The sequence below is a fragment of the Stegostoma tigrinum genome, chromosome 39 (genome assembly GCF_030684315.1).
Source record: "Stegostoma tigrinum isolate sSteTig4 chromosome 39, sSteTig4.hap1, whole genome shotgun sequence".
Taxonomy (NCBI): domain Eukaryota; kingdom Metazoa; phylum Chordata; class Chondrichthyes; order Orectolobiformes; family Stegostomatidae; genus Stegostoma; species Stegostoma tigrinum.
This window is the reverse complement of record NC_081392.1, coordinates 17,919,768-17,941,177: the sequence shown is the minus strand read 5'-3', so window position 1 is coordinate 17,941,177 and position 21,410 is coordinate 17,919,768. Positions and strand designations below refer to the sequence as shown.

The following is a 21,410-nucleotide window of genomic DNA, read 5'->3' as shown; positions in this document are numbered from 1 at the left end:
TTGGCCTTGGGAAATGCAGGGTTCCAGGGATAGGGTAGAGGGGGGCTGGGTTAGTTAGGGATGCTCTTTGGAGGGTCGGTGAGACTCGAAGGGCTGAATGGCCTCTTTCTGCTCTGTAGGGATTCTATTCCATGATTCTGGAATTAAGAATCTAACAATGATCGTGAATCCATTGTCAATTGTCAGGGAAAAAATGCCATCTAGGAAGGAAACTGCCATCCCTACCTCGTCTGGCCTACATGTGACTCCAGACCCACATCAATGTGGTTGACTCTGACACTGCCCTCTGGGCATTTGGGGATGCGCAGTAAATGCTGCCTGGGCAGTGACACCCTCATTCTATGAATGAATAAATGGTCCATGGTCCAGCAGTGCCTTCAGTGAGGGGGACCCACCTCTTCCAATCCTGCTGTGACCCGGACTGAACACTCATGAGTCCAGAACCCCCCTCCCCAACCGCTAGTCCCACCTGGTTGTTCCTCAATCTCCTATAATGTGGCCTGCCATCCTATTATCGCGACCTCTCAGGGTCACTGGGCAGTGAACCCAATCCTGCCAGTGTCACCTACAACACAAGAACAAATTCAGAAAGACTCAGAGGAGGTTCTGGGGTCCTGTTTCCAAATCTGAGGCCAGGCCTTGTGGAGGTGCAGAGGAATTCACTCGCACGGTTCCATGAATGAGTGTGGTCAATGCAGAGAGACTGCAGGCGCTTCTATTGGCCTCTTAACCAGGAAAATGCTGGCGAGTGAGAGAGAGAACTGAGATGCTCTAAGCCATGTGGGAAGCGTCGCTGAGTGCAGGGGGAGCGAGTGTTTCCAGTGAGTGGAGGTGTAGTGAGAGACTGAAGAGGAGGTGAGGATAAATATTTTGCTCTAGCGAGTTGTGATCGTCCGAAAGGTCTTTGCAAGTCAGTTCAACAGGAATGTTCAAAAAGGAACTGGAAGGAATGTTTGAAGAGGAACGATTAACGGGCCACAGAGAGAGAGAGAGAGAGTGAGTGTGGGCTTGTTGTCTCCAAGAGCTAGCACAGTCCCAATGGGCCGAGTGGCCTGATTCTGTAATTCGGGCTCCTGAGTGGAATGGGATTGCCGGGAACTTGGATCCAGAAGCCTGACCACTCGCTCGATTTCGGAAATGGGATCGACAAGAATGTGAAACCTATGGGGCTCCAAACACAGCCCACAGTGCGAAGTTCCCCACTCATCATCGTGGAGGTGATGCGGACAGACTCCCCGCTCTGATTCTTCAGCAATAACTCAAGACTGAGCAGCGGAACTAATTGGAAGAGTTTCTGACTTTTTTTTAGCAGATATAGTACTGTCCTCACGACTCTTGTCTACAGAGGTACTGCCCTGTGTTAATTATAATGTTCGCAACAGCGAGTCTCTTTAATAAGGTTCTCTGATCTGGAGCGACCTCTTCAATTAGTAATATTTATGGTTTCCTTCGTAATAGGCATCCAAGCAAAGCATTTCCTCTGAACAGCATTAATTAATTGCTGCTGTACTCTGCTGGGCACTGCACAGGTTCACTGTTTGCGAAAGGCAGTGGGATAAACTTTTTCACAACCTGGGAAGATTTGACAGTGCAGTAACTTGCAGGAAATCAACTGTAAGATCTGGCATCAGGAGATCCATTCAGATCTCTACCCTCAATATGCCGCTCGCATCTGTATCTCCCCACTGGGCTCTTCAAGTTAAACAGCTCTCCCCTTCCTGCAGTGCCCAAAGCAGCGGGTGACACTGTCGCCCCCTTCAGGCAGAAGGACGTGGGATCTTGCTGTGCGCCAGCTGTGAAGGTCCGTTGTTTGCAGCGCAGGTCAAGGGTGCAGAGAAGGCTGTTTGAGACAGATGAGGATAAGTATCTTCACCCAGAGTGTGGGGAGCCTGTGGAATTTTCCACCACAGAAAGCAGCTGAGGCCAAAACATTGATAGTTTTTCGAGGAACTGGAGATAGCTCCCGGGGGTCGAAGTGTATGGAAGAAAGCGGGAAGTGAGTTGGATAATTGGCCGTGATCATATTGAATGGTGGAACAGGTTTGAGGGGCTGAATGGCCCACTCCTGCTCCTAGTTTTTGTGTTTCTGCGATGGTGACCTGTTTAGGGAGAATTTGGCTGATGAGTGCAGAGTTTATGATTCTGTTACAAAGCTGGCCGATGATAACAAGTGCGCCCAGAATTAACTCCAGCCAAAGTGACATTCGGAGTTCTACCTTCTTTATGAATGGAAACTCAATCAAAGATCTTTGCCCCCACGTCCCTCCCTCAGGGTGGGCAAACATGGGCAGGTCTGGAGTTGGCAGGGAGAGTAGAAAAGTGGTGACTTATTAAATGGAGAGAGAGCGTGAAGAACACAGGGATCCGGTGTGTGGATCATGTATCAAGTTAATCTGCGGAGGCAGCTAGTGTTCAGGGAGGTGAGTGCAATGTGGTGGCTGATTGTGAGGGGAGTGGAGTGTAAAAATGGGAGTTTTTATTGTAGCTGAATGGGAGGCTTGGATGAGATTGTGATTTGAAAAAGTTGCACTCAAGGCACTCCTGAGATTGCTTATTCACTGGCCGAGCTAGCATTTGTTGCCCATCCCTAATTGCCCAGAGGCACATTGCTGTGGGTTGAGAGTCACATGTAGGCCAGACCAGGTAAGGATGGCAGATTCCTTTCCTAAAGGATATTAGTGAATCAGATGGGCTTTTCCTGATAATTGGTCATCATTAGATTCTTAATTCCAGGTATTTTATTGAATTCCAATTCCACCATCTGTTGTGTGGGTTTTCAGAAGATTAACTGGGTCTCTGGATTAACAGTCTAGTGAGAATGCAACCGGGCCGCAGGGTTGAGCGGACATGCAATGGAGCTTAGAAGAATGATCTTGTTGAAATATGTGAGATTTTGTGGCGATGATTGAGGGTGGGCACCAGGTAAATGTTTCCTGTTGTGGAGGAGGCTATCAGGTTGGGAGAGGGCCACAGTTTGGGAGGAAGAGGGTCTCCCTTTTAAGATAAAGATGAGGAAACGTCTTTTTCTGTGGATCCCTCAGTTGTGGACTTCTCTTCCATGCAAAACGGCAGAGGCTGGTCTCGACATTAATTCAAGGCTCGGTTTATAGGCTTTTGATACACAGAAAGGGTCAAAGGCAATGGGAACGTGAGGCTTAGACCTCATCATGATCAGTGTTTTATCTTATCCTACTTCCCGGAACAGCCCTGAAATCCGAAGGTGGTCTCTCGGTTGACCCGTTTGTTTTTGGGTGGATTCTGTAAGTTCAGGATCACAGTTAGACTCACACTGTTTCTGCCTTTCTCAGACTCAGTATCCTGCAAGAGGTCAAGTCAGGGATCACGAGCTGGTCCAAAACTCAATTAATTCAAATTGTTCACCTAGCTCTGGGCACCAAACCGGCATCTCGGATCAGTTTTGCTCAATCCATCCGGATTTTCATTCCGTTTGGAATTGGGGCAGTGATGCAGTGGGAGGGCTGGGTCTGAAATATCAGGAGGGGGTTGGAATACTCCCCATTTGTCCCTGGATGGGGGCAGCTCCACCAACACTCAAGAAGCTCGACACCATCCAGGACAAAGCAGCCCCCGCTTGATTGGTACCACATCCACAAACATCCCACTCCCTCCCCCCACCGACGCTCAGTCGCAGCAGTGTGTACCATCTACGAGATGGCCTGCAGAAATTCACCAAAGATCCTCAGGCAGCATCTTCCAAACTCACGACCGCCTCCATCTAGAAGGACAAGGGCAGCAGATACATGGGAACATCGCTCCCTCCAAGTTCCCCTCCGAGCCACTCACCATTCTGACTTGGAAATATGTCACCATTCCTTCTGTGTCTCAAAATCCTAGAATTCCCTCCCCAAGGACATTGTGGGTCAACCCACAACACATGGACTGCAGTGGTTCAAGAAGGCAGCTCACCCCGACCTTCTCAAAGGGCAACTGGGGACGGGCAATAAATTCAGGGCCCAGCCAGAGATACCCACATCCCTTGAATTTATAAATACAGATGTTTTAGATCCACAAGACACTCCCCAAGGATTGCTGTGCCTTAAATGATTGAATCTGCTGTCTTGTGACATGGAGATAGTGCTCGAATGTTGCATACAGGGGTAGGGCCTTGCCATCTAGGGGGTGCAGCAGAGGTTCGTTGGACTGACTCCTGGGATGGAGGGGACTGTTCTAAGAGGGGAGGTTGAGGGGATTGTGCCTGTGTTATCTAGAAGTTCTTCTAGCACTCGATGGGCTAGAAGTAGGAGGGAGTTGCAACATTCAAGAGAGCTTTAGATAAGTACCTGAGTCAGAAAAGTTTGGAAGGATATGATGTGGAGGAGCTGGTGTTGGACAGGGTCAGGAGTCACAGGACACCAGGTTATAGTCCAACAGGTTTATTGAAAATCACAAGATTTCAGACCTCTCCTCCTTTGTTGGGTGGTTTGGTCAATGAGTCTGTTTCCATGTCATCTCACCCAGGATCTCTGTGTCTCCATGATTTTGGCTCCAGTTGGAGAGAGGCCAGGGGCAAGGGCTAAGGCTCACGCTGAGAGAGAAACCATTTAGGCCTGACTTGAGGAGGAATATCCACCCTCAGAGGCTGGTAAAGCTTTGGAATTCTCTTACCCGGAAAGCTGTGGAAACTCAGTCATTGGGAACATTCCAAACAGAGATTGACAGGTTTCTGGATTTGGGGCATTGTGTGGGAAACGGGCTCTGAGGTGAAAGATCAGTCATGCATGGTGATTAGCCATATGGTTATAGGGTGGAGGGGCTGAATGGTCTTCTCCGGTTTCACAGAAAACCTAGAGTGCTCACACTGACCCTCCAATGAGGATTATCGCTGCACCCACCCTTCCCCATGGGGGACAAATCCACCCTAACCTGCACACCTTTGGACTGTGGGAGGAAACTGACACAGTCACAGGGAGAATGTGCAAACTGCACGCGGACAGTCGTGTGAGGCTGGATTCGAACCAGGGAGCCCTGGTGCTGTGAGGCCGCAGTGCGGGCCACTGGTCTACCCCTCTAGTCTTCCCTTCTCATTTTGTCCCATATTTGAAATATTTCTCCACATTACACCTAGCAGGTCATAACGAGTGTGATTAAGATTTTCTGCAGACACTAGCAAATAGTTAAAGATTTTCACAACCTGGATTTGAGCCATTGGAATGGAGAGCAGCCTTCCAAACATGTTTATATGGTTTTCCAACAATCATTTAATGATGGGCCTGACTCATATCTTGGCAGGAAATATTCCAATCGCTGCTTCATTAGTGTGTAACAGCCTGTGACTTTCTGACCTGGAAGTGGTCTATTGATACAGAAGGGGGCCCTTGTTTTAGCACAACTTTTCAACCCTGGAGGCCTCTGAGATGTGGGAGGACGCAGCGAGAGTCAGAATTGCAGTCTGATTTCTGAACGTGGGAGAAAATCTTTCGGACACACACACACACACACACACACACACACACACACACACACAGACACGCAGAAAATAAATCCCTGCTTCTCTTGGGAAAATCAATTTCCCAAACAATCACTTGCATATTCTCTACAAAGTTGTGCATTAAACAGAGAGCGGGGGAGAGACCAGTGCAATTCTCTTTAGCCTATGTTTTAAAGGTCACTGGATTCGAGCGCAGGCTGGCGAGCTGGTTGTTCTGCATTTGCCTGGATTGATCGGAGTAGTTTTGTGTTACTGAAGGCCGCCTTTCAGAGTGACGCGTTACCAGCTGCTCGGGAGGAAGGGAGGAAGAAATTTTGTACCATTGCCACTTCTATAGCCTACGTGAAAACGATTGCACTGCATTAGCCTAGCCCCCCAGATCGTCCACTACAAGAGCTTTTCCTCCACTCGAACTGTCTCTCACTCCTCTTCATTCTTCTTCCATTCCTTCCCCTTGATGGGCCAGCACGGTGGCTCAGCGGTTAGCCCTGCTGCCTCACAGCACCAGGGACCCAGATTCAATTCCACCCTCGGGGTGACTGTGCGTGTGGGGTTTGCATGTTCTCCCCGCGCCTGTGTGGGTTTCCTCCCACAGTTCAAAGATGTGCAGGTTGGGGTGGATTGGCTGTGTTACATTGCCACATAGTGTGCAGGTTAGGTGGCTTAGCCTGTAGATGGGAGAGGTCGTGGGTTGTCTGAGGATCTTTGGTGAATTTCTGCAGGTGGGCCAAATGGTCTGTTTCCATGCTGTATGACTCTAAGTCCCACTCTGTGGCTAAAGCTTCTCCTGAATTTGATTTTTAGGCCATAGCCTCGCACTGATGTCCTCTGCCCCTCAGTCAAAGTCCTTTCATTGACTTAAAGACCTTTCTCAGGTCATCGCCTCATTTTTATCTACCCTGCCTGATTCACCCATTCAACCACCCCCCCCTCCATTTTGGTAGCATCCTTGTACAACTGTGTTTCTGCTCTACATTCTGCCGTTCCTCAGTCCTTTACATAAAATGGTTTCCAGAACTAGACGTGGAATTTTCAATGTGTTAACCCTGATTTAATGTGCTGTCACTGCTTCTCAATTGTAATCCCTTTGCAGAAATGAACGCCAGGGCTTGGTTTTATTCCTATAAATCCAGTGTCATACAGACCGCAAGCAGGCCCAGGCTGATCATTCGGGCTGGCCAAGAATTCCCAAACCCAACTAGTTCCAGTCGCCTGCATTTGGCCCATGTTCCTCTAAACCTTTCCTATTCATGCACCTGTCCAGATGCCATTTTAATGTTGTAACTGTACCCACTTCTACCACATCCTCTGGCAGCTCATTCTATGTAGCTGAGTCCACATTGCAAAGACCAGGAACAGAAATTGCTGGAAAAGGTCAACAGTACCGGCAGTATCTGTGGAGAGAAATCGGCACTGTGCTCTGAGGAAGGGTCATTCGAGTTGAAACATTAACACTGATATCTCTCCACAGACCTGCTGACCTTTTCCAGCAATTTCTGTTTTAGTCTCTGATTTCCAGCTCCAGTTCTTTCACTTTTTACTGGCTGGAAAGATTAAAGCCAGCCTGGCTACGTTTGACCGATGGGAGAGCTGAAATCTGAGACCTTAGGTAACTGCCATTCACTCCCCTTAAACTGTCTCGAACCAAAGGAGAGAGAGAGCATTAACTGAAACGAAATGTAAAGACTGACATGGGTCGGGGCTACTGGATTCGTTAAGATGCAAACCATAGTTTGCAGTGAAAGGACCCAGAGAGGGTTTGTCAATGCAATCAGGAGCATTCGATAGGGATAAAAATTTGCCATTTTTTTTACATTGGCTGAACAACAGATGGAGCAGATGGCTCGCATTCCATTCAATGTTTCATTTTGCTAACTAAAGCATGCGAGATATTTAATCTATTCAGAGAGAGCTGTAGATGTTCCAATTATTACTGCTGCAACATTCCAGCTCTGTGCTCTATCTCTCTCTCTTTGTGCCCCAGACTCTAATCCTGCCCCAAACAGATGTGGCGTTCAAGGTGTTTTGTCTCTCGTTGTGAACGGTCGGCAATGAATAGTCAGGTTGTCTGGCTAGTCGCTGTCTCTCCCATCGTTAGGCCCTCACCATCTGGTCTAAGTTGAGTGTAGCTCACCTTTGCTTTGAGGTTAATGTTGCCTCTCTCTTTATCGTTCATGGGAATGTGGGCACCGCTAGCTAGCTCAACATTTACTGCCCCTCCTTAATCCCAGTGAAGAGTCAGCCACATTGCTGTGGGTCTGGAGTCACATGTAGACCCAGACTGGGTATGGTTGGCAGTTTCCTTCCCTTGAGGATGCTAGTGAACCAGATGGGTTTTTGTAACAATCTAATGGTTATCTTTTTATTGAATTCAAATTTCAGCGTCTGCCCTTGTGGGTTTTAATCCAATGTTCACCAGCTCCTCCCCTCTCAAAACATTGTCTGAGGCTCTGCTCAGTGACATCACATACCTGCTCCTGCTACTCTGTCTCTACCCTGTTACTGTGACTCCCAACCACCCCGTGTCGGGAGTAGGGGACCCTGGGGCAACCTTGTGACGATGGCACGGAGCTGCACATCACTGAATGTAAATAGTACGGTGTGGGTGGGCTTGGAACGGTTTTGATAAATCATACCAGCTCTGGAGAGTGAGTGCGTGTGAACACACAATGAAGACAGTTTAACGTGAGTCACTGAGAGGAGCGATCAGAGCCAGGTATGTCAATGATAGCAGTCCCTCACAGTACTGGGTACTAAATTGTGATAACTCATTTCTCCTGAAGGCTTAAAGACTGGCCCTGACCTTCCATTCAGCCCCGAACCCCAACTCATCGTTTAACATCAAGCCTCACGCTGCTATAAAAGTCTTTCTGGTACACTGGATTCCTTTTGAAAATGTCATTGGCGAATGAGAGGCACAGCACCAACTCAAAGTGATCAAATTGGGGAAGTTACTCAGGGCAGGGAGAGAATATCACCCGCACAAGAGGACAGACCAGATCTCAGTTTAACCTGAAAGACAACAGCACTACCCACAGTTAGATGGGAGGCCATGGTCTAGTGGTATTGTCGCTGGGCTGCTAATCTAGAGATTGTGGTAGTGCCCAGGGCCCCCCTGGGTTTGAGCCCTGCCACAGCAGATGGTGGGATTTGAATTCAATACAAATCTGGAATTAAGAGTCTAATGATGACCATGAATCCACTGTTGGAAAAACCCATCTGGGTCTAGGCCCAAAACGTCAGCTTTTGTGCTCCTAAGATGCTTCTTTGCCTGCTGTGTTCATCCAGCCCCACACCTTACCTTGACTGGGACCTTCCTAAAAGCCTGAAATTAAGGGGCTCAATGACAACCTCAAAGCCATTGTCTGTTGTTGAGGGAAAAATCTTGTTCACTAATGTCCTTAAAGGAAGGAAACTGCCATCCTTACCTGGTCTGGCCTACACGTGACTCCAGACCCACAGCAATGTGGTTGACCCTTAACTGTCCTCTGGGCAATAAATGCTGCCTGGCCAGCGACACCCATGGGCTGTGAAGGAATAAATTAAAAGTGTGGCATTTCCCCTGGCTGTAGAGACAGACATTCGGGGTCGAAGCCGCAGCTTTCTGGTGGGGGTGATGGAGGGTGTGGATTGGATCATGAACGATGGCTGGAATCCAAGAGGAAGAGCAGACTTTGGGAAGGTCTGAGGCTCTGATCTGTAGCTGAATAGCCAACACTAGATGTATTGTCGTGCTGGTTTTGTAAAATATGGTCATTGACCCCAGGGCTGGGCTATCACTGCAGCACCGAGAGCAGGCTGACCAATCACAGAACTGCTCCAGAAAGGGGCCATTCAGCCCAATGTACCAGCAGTGGCTTGTTTATAGGATGATCACCCATGATTATATTAAATAGTGCAGCAGACCTGAGGGGCTGAATGGCCTACTCCTGTTCCTTGTAGGTTCTTCAATGAATTTCAGTGCTCAGTTCTCTGGATTTCTCCCCCACGACTCGTGCTGACCATTTCTATCCAAATCACTTCCCGAAGCCCCTCTCGAATGCCTATTAAACCCCCCACCCACCACATTTCCAGGCAGAGCATTCCAGACCCTAACTACTAGTATTTTCTCACATCACCCTTGCTGCTTCTGTAGATGATTCAGTTCTTGTTCCTGAGCTTGTCAGAAATGTTGGGCTAAAGCCGATCTCGCTAGTTCTATTGAAACAACAGGATGCGAATGATTCCACTGCTGCGGCCATTCTAGCTGCATAAGACCTGAGGAAATAGGCACGGGACTAATCTATTCGGATCACCGAGCCTGCTCTGCTATTCAATACGATCGTGGCTGATCCCACATTTCTCGTAAACAAAAACATAAATGGCTGGAGAAACACAGCAGGTGTGAAGAGAGAAACAGAGTTAACATTGTGGATTCCTGTGACCCTTTCCCCATAATCCCTGAATCCCCAACTGATCCAGAATCTATTGATCTCAGCCTTGTACGTACACAAGGACTCTTGCCCCGCAGCTCTCTGTGGCAGGGAGTTACAAAGACTCACAACCCTCCGAGAGAAGGAATTCCTCCCCATCTCAGTGTTAAGTTGGTGCCCCTTTATCCTGAGGCTGTGCCCTCTGGTCCTAGACCCTCCCATGAGGGGAAACACCCTCTCAGCATTTACCCTGTCAGGCCCCTTAACAATCCGATATGTTTCAATGTGATCCCCTCCCATTCCAGTAAACTCCAGGGAGTAGAGTCCCAATCAGTTTAGCCTTTGTTCATAAGACAGTCCCTCCCACACCAGGGATCATCCCAGTGAACCTTCTCCAAACTACCTTGAATGAAATAATATCTTTGCTTAAACGAGGGGAACGAAGATTGCTCACAGTTTCGCATTACTGATTGTGGAGTTACGAATATCTAACTGATTGCTGTGTTTATCCAAAGAACAGTTTAGTGAATAGTGTATGAAGAGTTTGCCATGTTTGTGTGAAGTGAGACAGGGGTGCAGCATCTTGGGCTCACTGAACATAGGACAGTACCGCACAGTGCAGGCCCTTCGGTCCACAATGTTGTGCTGACCTATTATCCTACTCCGATCATTCTACCCTGCATTTCACTATCCTCCACGTGCCTATCCAAGAGTCGCTTAAGAGTCTCTAATATATCTCACTCCACTATCACTGCCAACAGCACATTCCACACACCCCCGCCCCCCCTCTCTGTGTGAAGAACCTGTCTCTGACAGCTCCCCTATACCTCCCTCCAATCACCTTAAAATTATGCCCCCTCATAATAGTCATTTCCACCCTGGGAAAAAGTCTCTGACTGTCCACACCTCATCATCATGTACACCTCTATCAAGTCACCTGGAAGCTTATTAGATTAAATTCCCTACAGTGAGGAAACTGGCCCTTCGGCCCAACAAGTCCACACTGCCCCTTGGAGCATCCCACCCACACCCATCCCCCTATAACCCACACACCCCTGAACACTACGGGCAATCCACCCTAACCTGCACATCTTTGGACTGTGGGAGGAAACCGGAGCACCTGGAGGAAACCCACGCAGACATGGGGAGAATGTGCAAACTCCACACAGACAGCCACCTGAGGCTGGAATCGAACCCGTGTCCCTGGCACTGTGAGGCTGCAGTGCTAACCACTGAGCCACCGTGCTGCTCATCTTTCTTTGCTCCAAGGAAAAAAGTTCCAACTCTCTTCACCTTTCCTTATAAGACCTGCCCTCCAGTCCAGGCAGCATCCTGGTAAATCTCCTCTGCACCCTCTCTAAAGCCTCCACATCTTTCCCATAATGAGGTGACCAGAACTGAACACAATGTTCCAAGTGTGATCTAACCAGGATTAGAGTTGAAGATTTGAACATTCCCACTCAGTGTGAAATTCCCTGTGCGGGGCTGAGGGAATACTGTTCATCCTGAGGTGCTGAGGTTCCATTACCCTCGAATAAGATCCCACGGCCTGTGTTTTGGGAGGGGGCGGGAGCGTGGGCTCGGGAAGGTTTTTGCAGTGCCCTGGACAACATTTGTTCCTTATCAACGCAACAAAAGTAATTTGTTGATGTTTCGGGCCTAGACTCTTCTTCAGAAAATGTCTGAAACACGAAGGCCTGAAACATCAGCCTTCCTGCTCCTCTGATGCTGCTTGTCCTGCTGCGTTCATCCAGCTCCACACCCTGTTATCTCGGATTCTCCAGCTTCTGCAGTTCCTACTGCCTGTAAAGTAATTTGTTACCCGGTTTACGGTGAGTGCTGAGATGAAAACAGAAATTGCTGGAAAAGCTCAGCAGGTCTGGCAGCAGAGTTGTTGTTTCGGGTTGAGTGAGCTTTCCTCATAATTCCTCAGATTTTTAGGAAGCGTCACTCAATCCGAAACATTAACCCTGATTTCTCTCCACAGATGCTGCCAGACCTGCTGAGCTTTTCCAGCAATTTCTATTTTAGTTTCTGATTTCCAACATCCGCAGTTCTTTCTGTTTTTATTGTAAGAAATGGTTTACGAGGTGATGGCCGAGTGGCATTATCACTGGACTGTTAACGCAAAGACCCAGGTAATGTTCTGGGGACCTGGGTTCAAATCCTGCCATGGCAGACAGTGGGAGTTGAATTCACTAAATATCTGGAATTAAGAATCTAATGATGACCATGAATCCATTGTCAATTGTCAGAAAAAACCCATCTGGTTCACTAATGTCCTTTAGGGAAGGAAACTGCCATCCTTACCTGGTCTGGCCTATATGTGACTCCAGACCCATAGCAATGTGGTTGACTCTTAACTGCCCTCTGGGTAATAAATGCTGGCCTGGCCAATGACACTCTCATGCCATAAATGAATTGAAAATAAAAACTATTTCATTAATTCAGAGAGCTGGTTACTCTCCACATTGCTGTGTTATGCTACTGTTTGTTTGCTTGTAAGGCGGACAGTAATGTTTTTACTCCTTCTGTAGGATTACCTGGGCTGTATCATCGATGCTGAAGAGCTTCCGTTACAACCTGATGAAGTGAACACTTTGTTCTGCAACATCGAAGACATCTACCAGTTTAACAGGTAAAGGGAGGGGTACAGGGCCATCACGGTGTGCCCATGGTGAATGGCTTCTCACTGCCTCTGTGTTTAAATGACCTGGGTGGTCCCAAAACCCAGATATCAAGCTAACAAGCTAACTACTGCACAATCCCAAAAGCAGAAGGTGCTGGGGAATCCCAGCACGTCTCCTGGCACCTGTGGAGAGAGAGAAACAGAGTGAACCTGTCCAGTCTAGATATGACGCTTCTTCAGATTCCTGTCTCCATTCTTAGTCAACGTATATCGAACTCCAGACATTAACTCTGTGTGCGTCTGTCTGTCTCCCCGTCTCTCCAACACTCCGTCTCTCTGTCTCCCTGTCTCCCCAGTCTCCAATTCCCCATCTCTCTGACTCTTTGTCCCTCCAACACTCCATCTCTCTCTGTCTCTCCAACACTCCATCTCTCTCTGTCTCCCTGTCTCTCCAACACTCCATCTCTCTCTGTCTCCCTGTCTCTCCAACACTTCATCTCTCTCTGTCTCCCCGTCTCTCCAACGCTCCATCTCTCTCTGTCTCCCCGTCTCTCCAACCCTCCATCTCTCTCTGTTTCCCTGTCTCTCCAACACTCCACCTCTCTCTGTCTCTCTGTCTCCCTGTCTCCCCATGTCTCCAACACTCCATCTCTCTGACTCTCCATTTCCCCAACTCCCCATCTCTCCAACTTGCTGTCTCTCCAAGACTCCATCTCTCCGACCCTCAGTTTCTCTGACTCCTCAACTCCCCATCTCTCTGACTCTACATCTCTCTGACTCTCACAGGAGTCACAGCCTAAGAGTAAGGGGTAAGCCATTCGGGACTGAGATGAGGAAGAATTTCTTCACTCAGAGAGTTGTGAACATGTGGAATTCTCTCCCACAGGAAGCTGTTGGTGCCAGTTCATTAGACATATTCAAGAGGGAGCCGGATGTGGTCCTTGTGGCAAAAGGGATCAAGGAATATAGAGAGAAAGTGGGAGTGGGATACAGGGATTACATGGTCAGCCATGATCAGATTGAATGGTGGTGCAGACCCTCCTCTCTCTCTCCAGATGCTGCCAGACCTACTGAGTTTCTTGTGCCATGTGTTGGAATGGAATTTTTTTAGATTTGTCCCTTTGTGAGTTGTAGGCTGGGCCCAGCACTTATTGCCTGTCCCTAGTTGCCCCTTGAGAAGGTGGGGGTGAGCTGCCTTCCTGAACCGCTACAGTCCATGTGCTATTTACACAATACCCCTTAGGGAGGGAATTCCAGGACTTGGACCCAGCGACACTGAAGGAACAGGGCAATGGGATGTAATAAATTGCTGGGCTGACACGGCAGCGCGGTTCAATGGTGGGCGGGGGGGAAGGAACGGGTTTGGAAGTTTTGTGTCATACTCCAGAAAATGTGCTGCCTGGTACTGGGCAAAAAAGCAGACAACCTGCAAAAAGATGGTTGGAGGAGGGCCTGAAATGCTAAAATAATCAAGGATGTGGGCTGAATGAGAGAAAGGGGCATCAGTGTAGATAGGTTGGCACAGAGTCAATGGGCCAAAGGGCCTGTTCTGTGCTGTGTGGCTCGAGGCAGAGGTTTGAGCCCAGACCGAGAGACTACAGCCGAGAGTGTTGTTTTCTGGATGAGATATTAAACAAAGGCCCCTCTGGGAATTCGCAAGACAGTGTGAGAGCCAGGCAGCGTCCATATATCCCTCGTGCAATATCACTGAGACTCTGAAGGAATGGCTTTTGGTGCACTGCTGATTGTGGGATCTTCCTTTGTGCTAATTGGCTTCCCCCCTACAACAGCGGCTACATTGAACAGATAAAGCCATGTAAAAAGCTTTGGGATTTGCCAGTGGTTGTGTGAAAGGCACTACAGGAATGCAAGTCTTCCTTTATCTGTGGGCAGAGGCCTGTTTGGGAAGAGTTTGTACTCATCGGGACCTTGGTTGAATTCCACGTTTGTGGGTTTTATAACAAATGGCTCAGTGAATACAGAAGGCAGTTCCTGTTTACACAATGGTCTGTGGGAACATTCTGCATTGACGTGAAACCTAATTTCCATTCACTCCACAAAACCAGTCAGTAATCTGTCTCCAGGGAACCCCCATGAGGTCTGAACCTGTAGCATCATCCCCACCATCCCCCACCAGACAGACTGACACACACACACAGACACACAGACACAGACACACACTACATGCAGAGTCACAGACACATTACTCTCTCTCTCTCTCACACACACACACACACACACACACACACACACACACACACACACACACACACACACACACAATATGCACAGAGTCACAGACACTTACATATACTCTCTCACTCACACACACACACACACACACACACACACACACACACACACACAATATGCACAGAGTCACAGACACTTACGTATACTCTCTCACATGCATACACACACATATACACACTCATTCACATTCACACACACACACGCACACACTCACACACACACACAGACACATATACACACACACACACTCTCTCTCTCCCTCTCTCTCTCTCACATGCACACTCCCACTGTCTATCACTCACACACACACACACTAACACAAAGACACACAGACATACACACACACATGCACACCCTCTCACACATGCATGCACACACTCTCTTTCTCTCTCACACATACATTCTGTCTCACACACACACACTCTCTCTCACACACACATACCCCACACTCTCACACACACTCAATTTCATTCTCTCTCTCTCGCACACGCGCGTGCGCACACAGACAAACACACACGCGCGCGCACACACACACACACAGTCTCTCTCTCTCCCTCACACACATGTTCACTGACACACATACTCACTGACACACACACAGACACACACTGTCTGTGCACAGACGCGCTGTGGAGTGAACCCATCCTGTACACATGAATGTGACCACATGCTGTATGATTGGATCCATCATGCACACAGCAGCTTACAACCTCAGCCTTGCATTTTATTTCTGGGACTTGGCTGCGGTCCATTTGAGATTTTACACAACCTTAGGGGGTCGGTAGTTATTGGGTGGGGGGAGAGTGAATTAAGATCACAATCCAGATCACATCGTGACACTGGTGCAGGTTCGAGAGACTGAATTATCTCCTCTTATTCTGTTGGTTCAAGTGATCGAAAGACCGTGACTGGGGAAGGATTAAGTTGAACATTATTGGGAGGAATCTGGCAAATGAGACTCTAGCTCCTGCTGATATCTGGTTACCCAACAGCCATCAATCATTGAGCTATCCAGCATGGAAACAGACCCTTCGGTCCAACCAGTCCATGCTGACCATAATCCCAAACTAATCTAGTCCCATCTGCCTGCGTTTCGCCCTTATCCCTCTAAAACGTTTCAACGTTGTAACTGTACCCCAACCCACCACTTCCTCAGGGAGTTCATTCCACACATGAACCACTCTGTACAAAAATTGCCTCCAGGCCTTTATTAAATCTTTCTCCTCTCACCTTTAACATATGTTCCATAGTCTTGAGATCCCCCTACCCTGGGGGAAAGATCTTGGCTATTCACCCTCTCCATGCCCTTCATGATTTTATAAACCTCAATAAAGTCACTCCTCAACCTCCGATGCCCCAGTGGGAAGAGGTCCTAACCTTTCCTGTTTATTTTTGTCACACAAACCCTCCACACCCAGCAACATCCCGGTAAATCTCTCCTGAATTCTCTCCAGCTCAATAACATCCTTCCTAAAACAGGGAGGCCAGAACTGGACACTTGCTGCAGAAGAACCTCATCAACGTCCTGTGCAACCTCAACATGACGTGTCCCCAATTCCTACACACATAAGTCTGAGCGATGAAGACTAGCGTGCTAAATAATTGCTTAACCATCAGAAGAGGCCTCCCCAAGGCCCAATGGGATTCAAAAGCAGGCCATTCCCTTCATTCCCCTCCTGCTGGCTAACTGGAAGAACAAATCAGCCTGTCTGCCTTTCCCCCACTCCAGAAGGTTTCTTTTTGAGTAATTATCCAAACCCCTCTGGAAATGTGTGATCGATTCTGCCTACACTGTTCCCTTGGGCCACGTAATTGATAGATATTGATCTCACAACACTTTAGCAAGCATCCAAAACATCTGCATTATCACCTCACTAAAGGAGGCAGCTTCGAGTGGTGCCTGGTTCCTGATTTGCAGCAGCTTAGTGGTTAGCCCTGCTGCCTCACAGCGCCAGGGACTTGGCTTCGATCCCACTCTCGGGAGACTGTCCGTGTGGAGTTTGCACATTCTCCCCGTATCTGCGTGCGTTTCTTCCAGGTGCTTCGGTTTCCTCTCACAGTCCAAAGATGTGCAGGTTAGGGTGGATTGGTCATGCTAAATTGTCCCATAGTGTTCAGGGATGCGCAGGTTAGGGTGGATTGGCTGCGCTAAATTGACCATGGAGTCCAAAGATGTGCAGGTTAGGGTGGATTGGCCATGGGAAATTGAGTTAGAGCCATGAGAAATACAGGGTGACAGGGATAGTGTGGGGGATGGGATGGGTGGGAAGCCCTTCAAAGGGACTCAGTGGGCTGAATGGCCTCTTTCAGCACAGCAGAGATTGTATGTAATAATGCTTTAGCTGCCTAAGGGAGGGTTAGATACCAGGTAACGCCCTGCAATGTGAACCTCAAAACTCCACGATCCTCAATCCCACGGGGCCCTGCTGGATTGTAACGTCTGAATGGACCGTGTCCCTGCTGTGGGAAAACACTTTGTCATGGGGCCTGCCCCTGAAACAAACAGAGACGACAAATTAACTCCACAGCTGTACAGACTTGCTGATGTGCGGCTGAGAGAGTTTATGGAGTAGCGGCTCTGTGGGAAGTCCTTTGCCAGTCTGGGGCAGGATGGCGAATGGGGTGGGGGGCGGGTGTGAGGTTGGGGGTGGGGATAGGTGGATTCTAATGGCTTGCCAACACTGAGCAGCATCAATCTTCGTCTGAACTTGTTTAAGAGTCAGAGGTGAAGATGTGTTATTGGGAGAGATTCGGACTGTGAGCAAGAGCTGGCACCAGGCATTGGACTGGGGTTGCCAACGGGCTTGGATTCTACAGGGATACAACTGAAATGTGGAAAAATCTGATTTGTGAATGGAGTAAAAGTGATGCGAGAGAAATGTTCTTCCACAAAGCAAGTGGTTAGGGTGTGGAATACATGGCCTGGAAATGTGAATCAGGGAACAGTAGAATCCGTATGGTGCGGAAAGAGGCCATTCAGCCCATCGCATCCATGCCGACTCTCTGAAAAGCACCCCACCCAGTCCCAGTCAAACAGGAGATCGACACACCAGGGAATTTGCCAAAAATGTTTTTACACGTTCGATGCCAGACCCTGGAGTTTGCTAGCAATCAGGAAAGGACTGAAAGAGTTTGCAAACAGGATGTGAAAAAGGGGTGACCAGGCTGTGCCTTTCAGCGTCACGGGAATGACCACATGGAATCAAATCCACTAACATAAAACTCAGAATATAAAAACAGAGAGAAACAGAAACGGGAACTGCTGGAGAAACTCGAGCAAGTCTGTGGAGATCTGAATCAGAACCGGGAACTGCTGGAGAAACTCAAGCAGGTCCTTGGAGAGAGAAATACGAACAGGAACTGCTGGAGAAACTCGAGCGTCTGCAGAGAAAGAAACAGAAACAGGAACTGCTGGAGAAACTCGAGCAGGTCTGCCGGGAGAGAAACAGAAACGGGAACTGCTGGAGAAACTCGAGCAGGTCTGTTGAGATCTGAAACAAATGGGAACTGCTGCAGAAACTCGAGCAGGTCTGTGGAGAGAGAAGCAGAAATTGGAATTGCTGGAGAAACTTGAGCAGGCCTGCGGAGAGAGAAACAGGAACGGGAACTGCTGGAGAAACTCGAGCAGGCCTGCGGAGAGAGAAACAGGAACGGGAACTGCTGGAGAAACTCGAGCAGGTCTGCGGAGAGAGAAACAGAAACGGGAACTGTTGGAGAAACTCGAGCAGGCCTGTGGAGAGAAAACATGAATGGGAACTGCTGGAGAAACTCGAGCAGGTCTGCGGAGAGAGAAACAGAGCTAATGTTTCAAGTCGAGTGAGCCTGCTTCAGAACACGATGCAAAGTGTTAAAGGTGCTTTTTTTCTCTGCAGACGTGCACGTGTTTCTACAGCAATTCCTGTTTTTGTCTCTAATTTACAGCATTCGCAGTTCTCTCAGTTTTTGTAAAGAAATTAAGGCGTATGGTGAGTGGAGCTGAATTCACAAAAAGATCAGCCATGATGTTAGGGAGCAGGCTCGATGGGCCAAATGGCCTAGTCCTGCTCCTTTTGCTTACGTTCCTCCTGTTTTTGAATCAAATTTACTTGTGGGTCAGACTGGATCCAGGGGCTCTTTATGAAAAATGAACCCAAATCCAATTGGGAATTCAGGAGAAAACTCTTCTACTCCAGAGAGCGAGGACACTATGGAATTTCTTGTATATTAATTCACAGGATGAGAGCGTCACTGGCCAGGCAGCGTTTATTGCCCCATCCCTAATTGCCCAGAGGGCAGTTAAGAGTCCACCATAGTGTTGTGGGTCTGGAGTCACAGGTAGACCAGACCAGTTAAGGATGGCCGTTTCCTTCCCTAAGGGGCATGAGTGAACCAGATGGGTTTTTCCAACAATCAACAATAGATTCACGGTCATCATTAGACTCTTAATTCCAGATATTTTATTGAATTCCAATTCCACCATCTGCCGTGGTGGGATTCGAACCTGGGTCCCTAGAACATTACTTGGATTGACAGTCCAGCGATAAAACCACAGGGCACCACCAGCCCCCAACCTCACTCCCAAAGGGAGACCTCAAAGTCAGTAATGCTGATATATTTAAGGGGGATGAACACATCAGGGAGAGAAGGAGATGGGCCAGTGTGGGGTGGGGTGGGAGGACAGTCAAATGCAGCAGAAATCTCAGGATGGGGCAGGTGGGTCGAACAGCTTGTTCCTGCCAGCTAATGCTATGTAATTTACATGAGATTAATGAGTTGGTAACTTGAGTCAAATTTAAACCATAAACATTTCCCTCCCTCTTGCTTTCTTTGATCTTTTCAGTATAGCTTCCAGATGCCACAGGCACCCTGAGAGTTCCTTAATTCTTTAATTACATGCAGTGCTCCCTATCATTGCCCACTGTTCGCGTTTATTTGAAATGACCTCAACCTTTCCCTGAAATTCCAGGTGCAACCTGCTTCAGGGGTTTTCCCTCTTCCCCTAAGGGACGTTATGATCTGGTGTTTTGGCTAAAAGGAGCTGATAAACTTCAATTTAAAATACTCTATGTACTGAGAACATTTCAGATCAAACATCCCAGCGGCTTCGCTGCTCCCCATCAGAGAGATTGCAGAAGCAGAGAGGATTGTAGATGGTTCTCAAAAGGAGGGAGGAGTCATTGATGGTAATCTTGCAATTACGGAGGGAGCGGGCACTGTCGGAGGGTCAGTGCTGAGGGAGCGGGCACTGTCGGAGGGTCAGTGCTGAGGGAGCGGGCACTGTCGGAGGGTCACTGCTGAGGGAGTGGGCACTGTCGGAGGGTCAGTGCTGAGGGAGTGCCGCACTGTCAGAGGGTCAGTGCTGAGGGAGTGGGCACTGTCGGAGGGTCAGTGCTGAGGGAGCGGGCACTGTCAGAGGGTCAGTGCTGAGGGAGTGGGCACTGTCGGAGGGTCAGTGCTGAGGGAGTGGGCACTGTCGGAGGGTCAGTGCTGAGGGAGCGGGCACTGTTGGAGGGTCAGTGCTGAGAGAGCGGGCACTGTCGGAGGATAAGTGCTGAGGGAGCGGGCACTGACAGAGGGTCAGTGCTGAGGGAGTGGGCAGTGTCGGAGGGTCAGTGCTGAGGGAGCGGGCACTGTCGGAGGGTCAGTGCTGAGGGAGTGGGCACTGTCAGAGGGTCAGTGCTGAGGGAGCGCCGCACTGTCGGAGGGTCGGTGCTGAGGGAGCGCCGCACTGTCGGAGGGTCAGTGCTGAGGGAGTGGGCACTGTCGGAGGGTCAGTGCTGAGGGAGCGGGCACTGTCGGAGGGTCAGTGCTGAGGGAGTGGGCACTGTCAGAGGGTCAGTGCTGAGGGAGCGCTGCACTGTCGGAGGGTCGGTGCTGAGGGAGCGCCGCACTGTCGGAGGGTCAGTGCTGAGGGAGTGGGCACTGTCGGATTGTCAGTGCTGAGGGAGCGCCGCACTGTCGGAGGGTCAGTGCTGAGGGAGCACCGCACTGTTGGAGCGTCAGTGCTGAGGGAGCAGGCACTGTCGGAGGGTCAGTGCTGAGGGAGCGCCGCACTATCGGAGGGTCAGTGCTGAGGGAGCAGGCACTGTCGGAGGGTCAGTGCTGAGGGAGTGGGCACTGTCGGAGGGTCGGTGCTGAGGGAGTGGGCACTGTCGGAGGGTCAGTGCTGAGAGAGCACCGCACTGTCGGAGGGTCAGTGCTGAGGGAGCACTGCACTGTCGGACAGTCAGCGCTGAGGGAGAGCCGCACTGTTGGAGGGTCAGTGCTGAGGGAGCGCTGCACTGTCGGAGGGTCAGTGCTGAGGGAGCACCGCACTGTCGGAGGGTCAGTGCTGAGGGAGCGCCGTGCTGTCGGAGGGTCAGTGCTGAGGGAGTGGGCACTGTCGGAGGGTCAGTGATGAGGGAGTGGGCACTGTCGGAGGGTCAGTGCTGAGGGAGTGGGCACTGTCGGAGGGTCAGTGCTGAGGGAGTGGGCACTGTCGGAGGGTCAGTGCTGAGGGAGTGGGCACTGTCGGAGGGTCAGTGCTGAGGAAGCGCCGCACTGTCGGAGGGTCAGTGCTGAGGGAGCGCCGCACTGTCAGAGGGTCAGTGCTGAGGGAATGGGCACTGTCAGAGGGTCAGTGCTGAGGGAATGGGCACTGTCAGAGGGTCAGTGCTGAGGGAGTGCCGCACTGTCAGAGGGTCAGTAC

General features: G+C 49.5%; 1 protein-coding gene across 1 annotated transcript in view; it reads left to right on the top strand.

Moving 5' to 3' along the window:
• The window catches only part of plekhg2 (pleckstrin homology domain containing, family G (with RhoGef domain) member 2), a 204,142-nt gene that overhangs the window by 80,004 nt on the left and 102,728 nt on the right, over nt 1-21,410 (top strand). Inside the window, 1 exon segment of the mRNA XM_059640959.1 lies at nt 12,399-12,499. Coding sequence (XP_059496942.1) covers nt 12,399-12,499 — 101 coding nt within the window.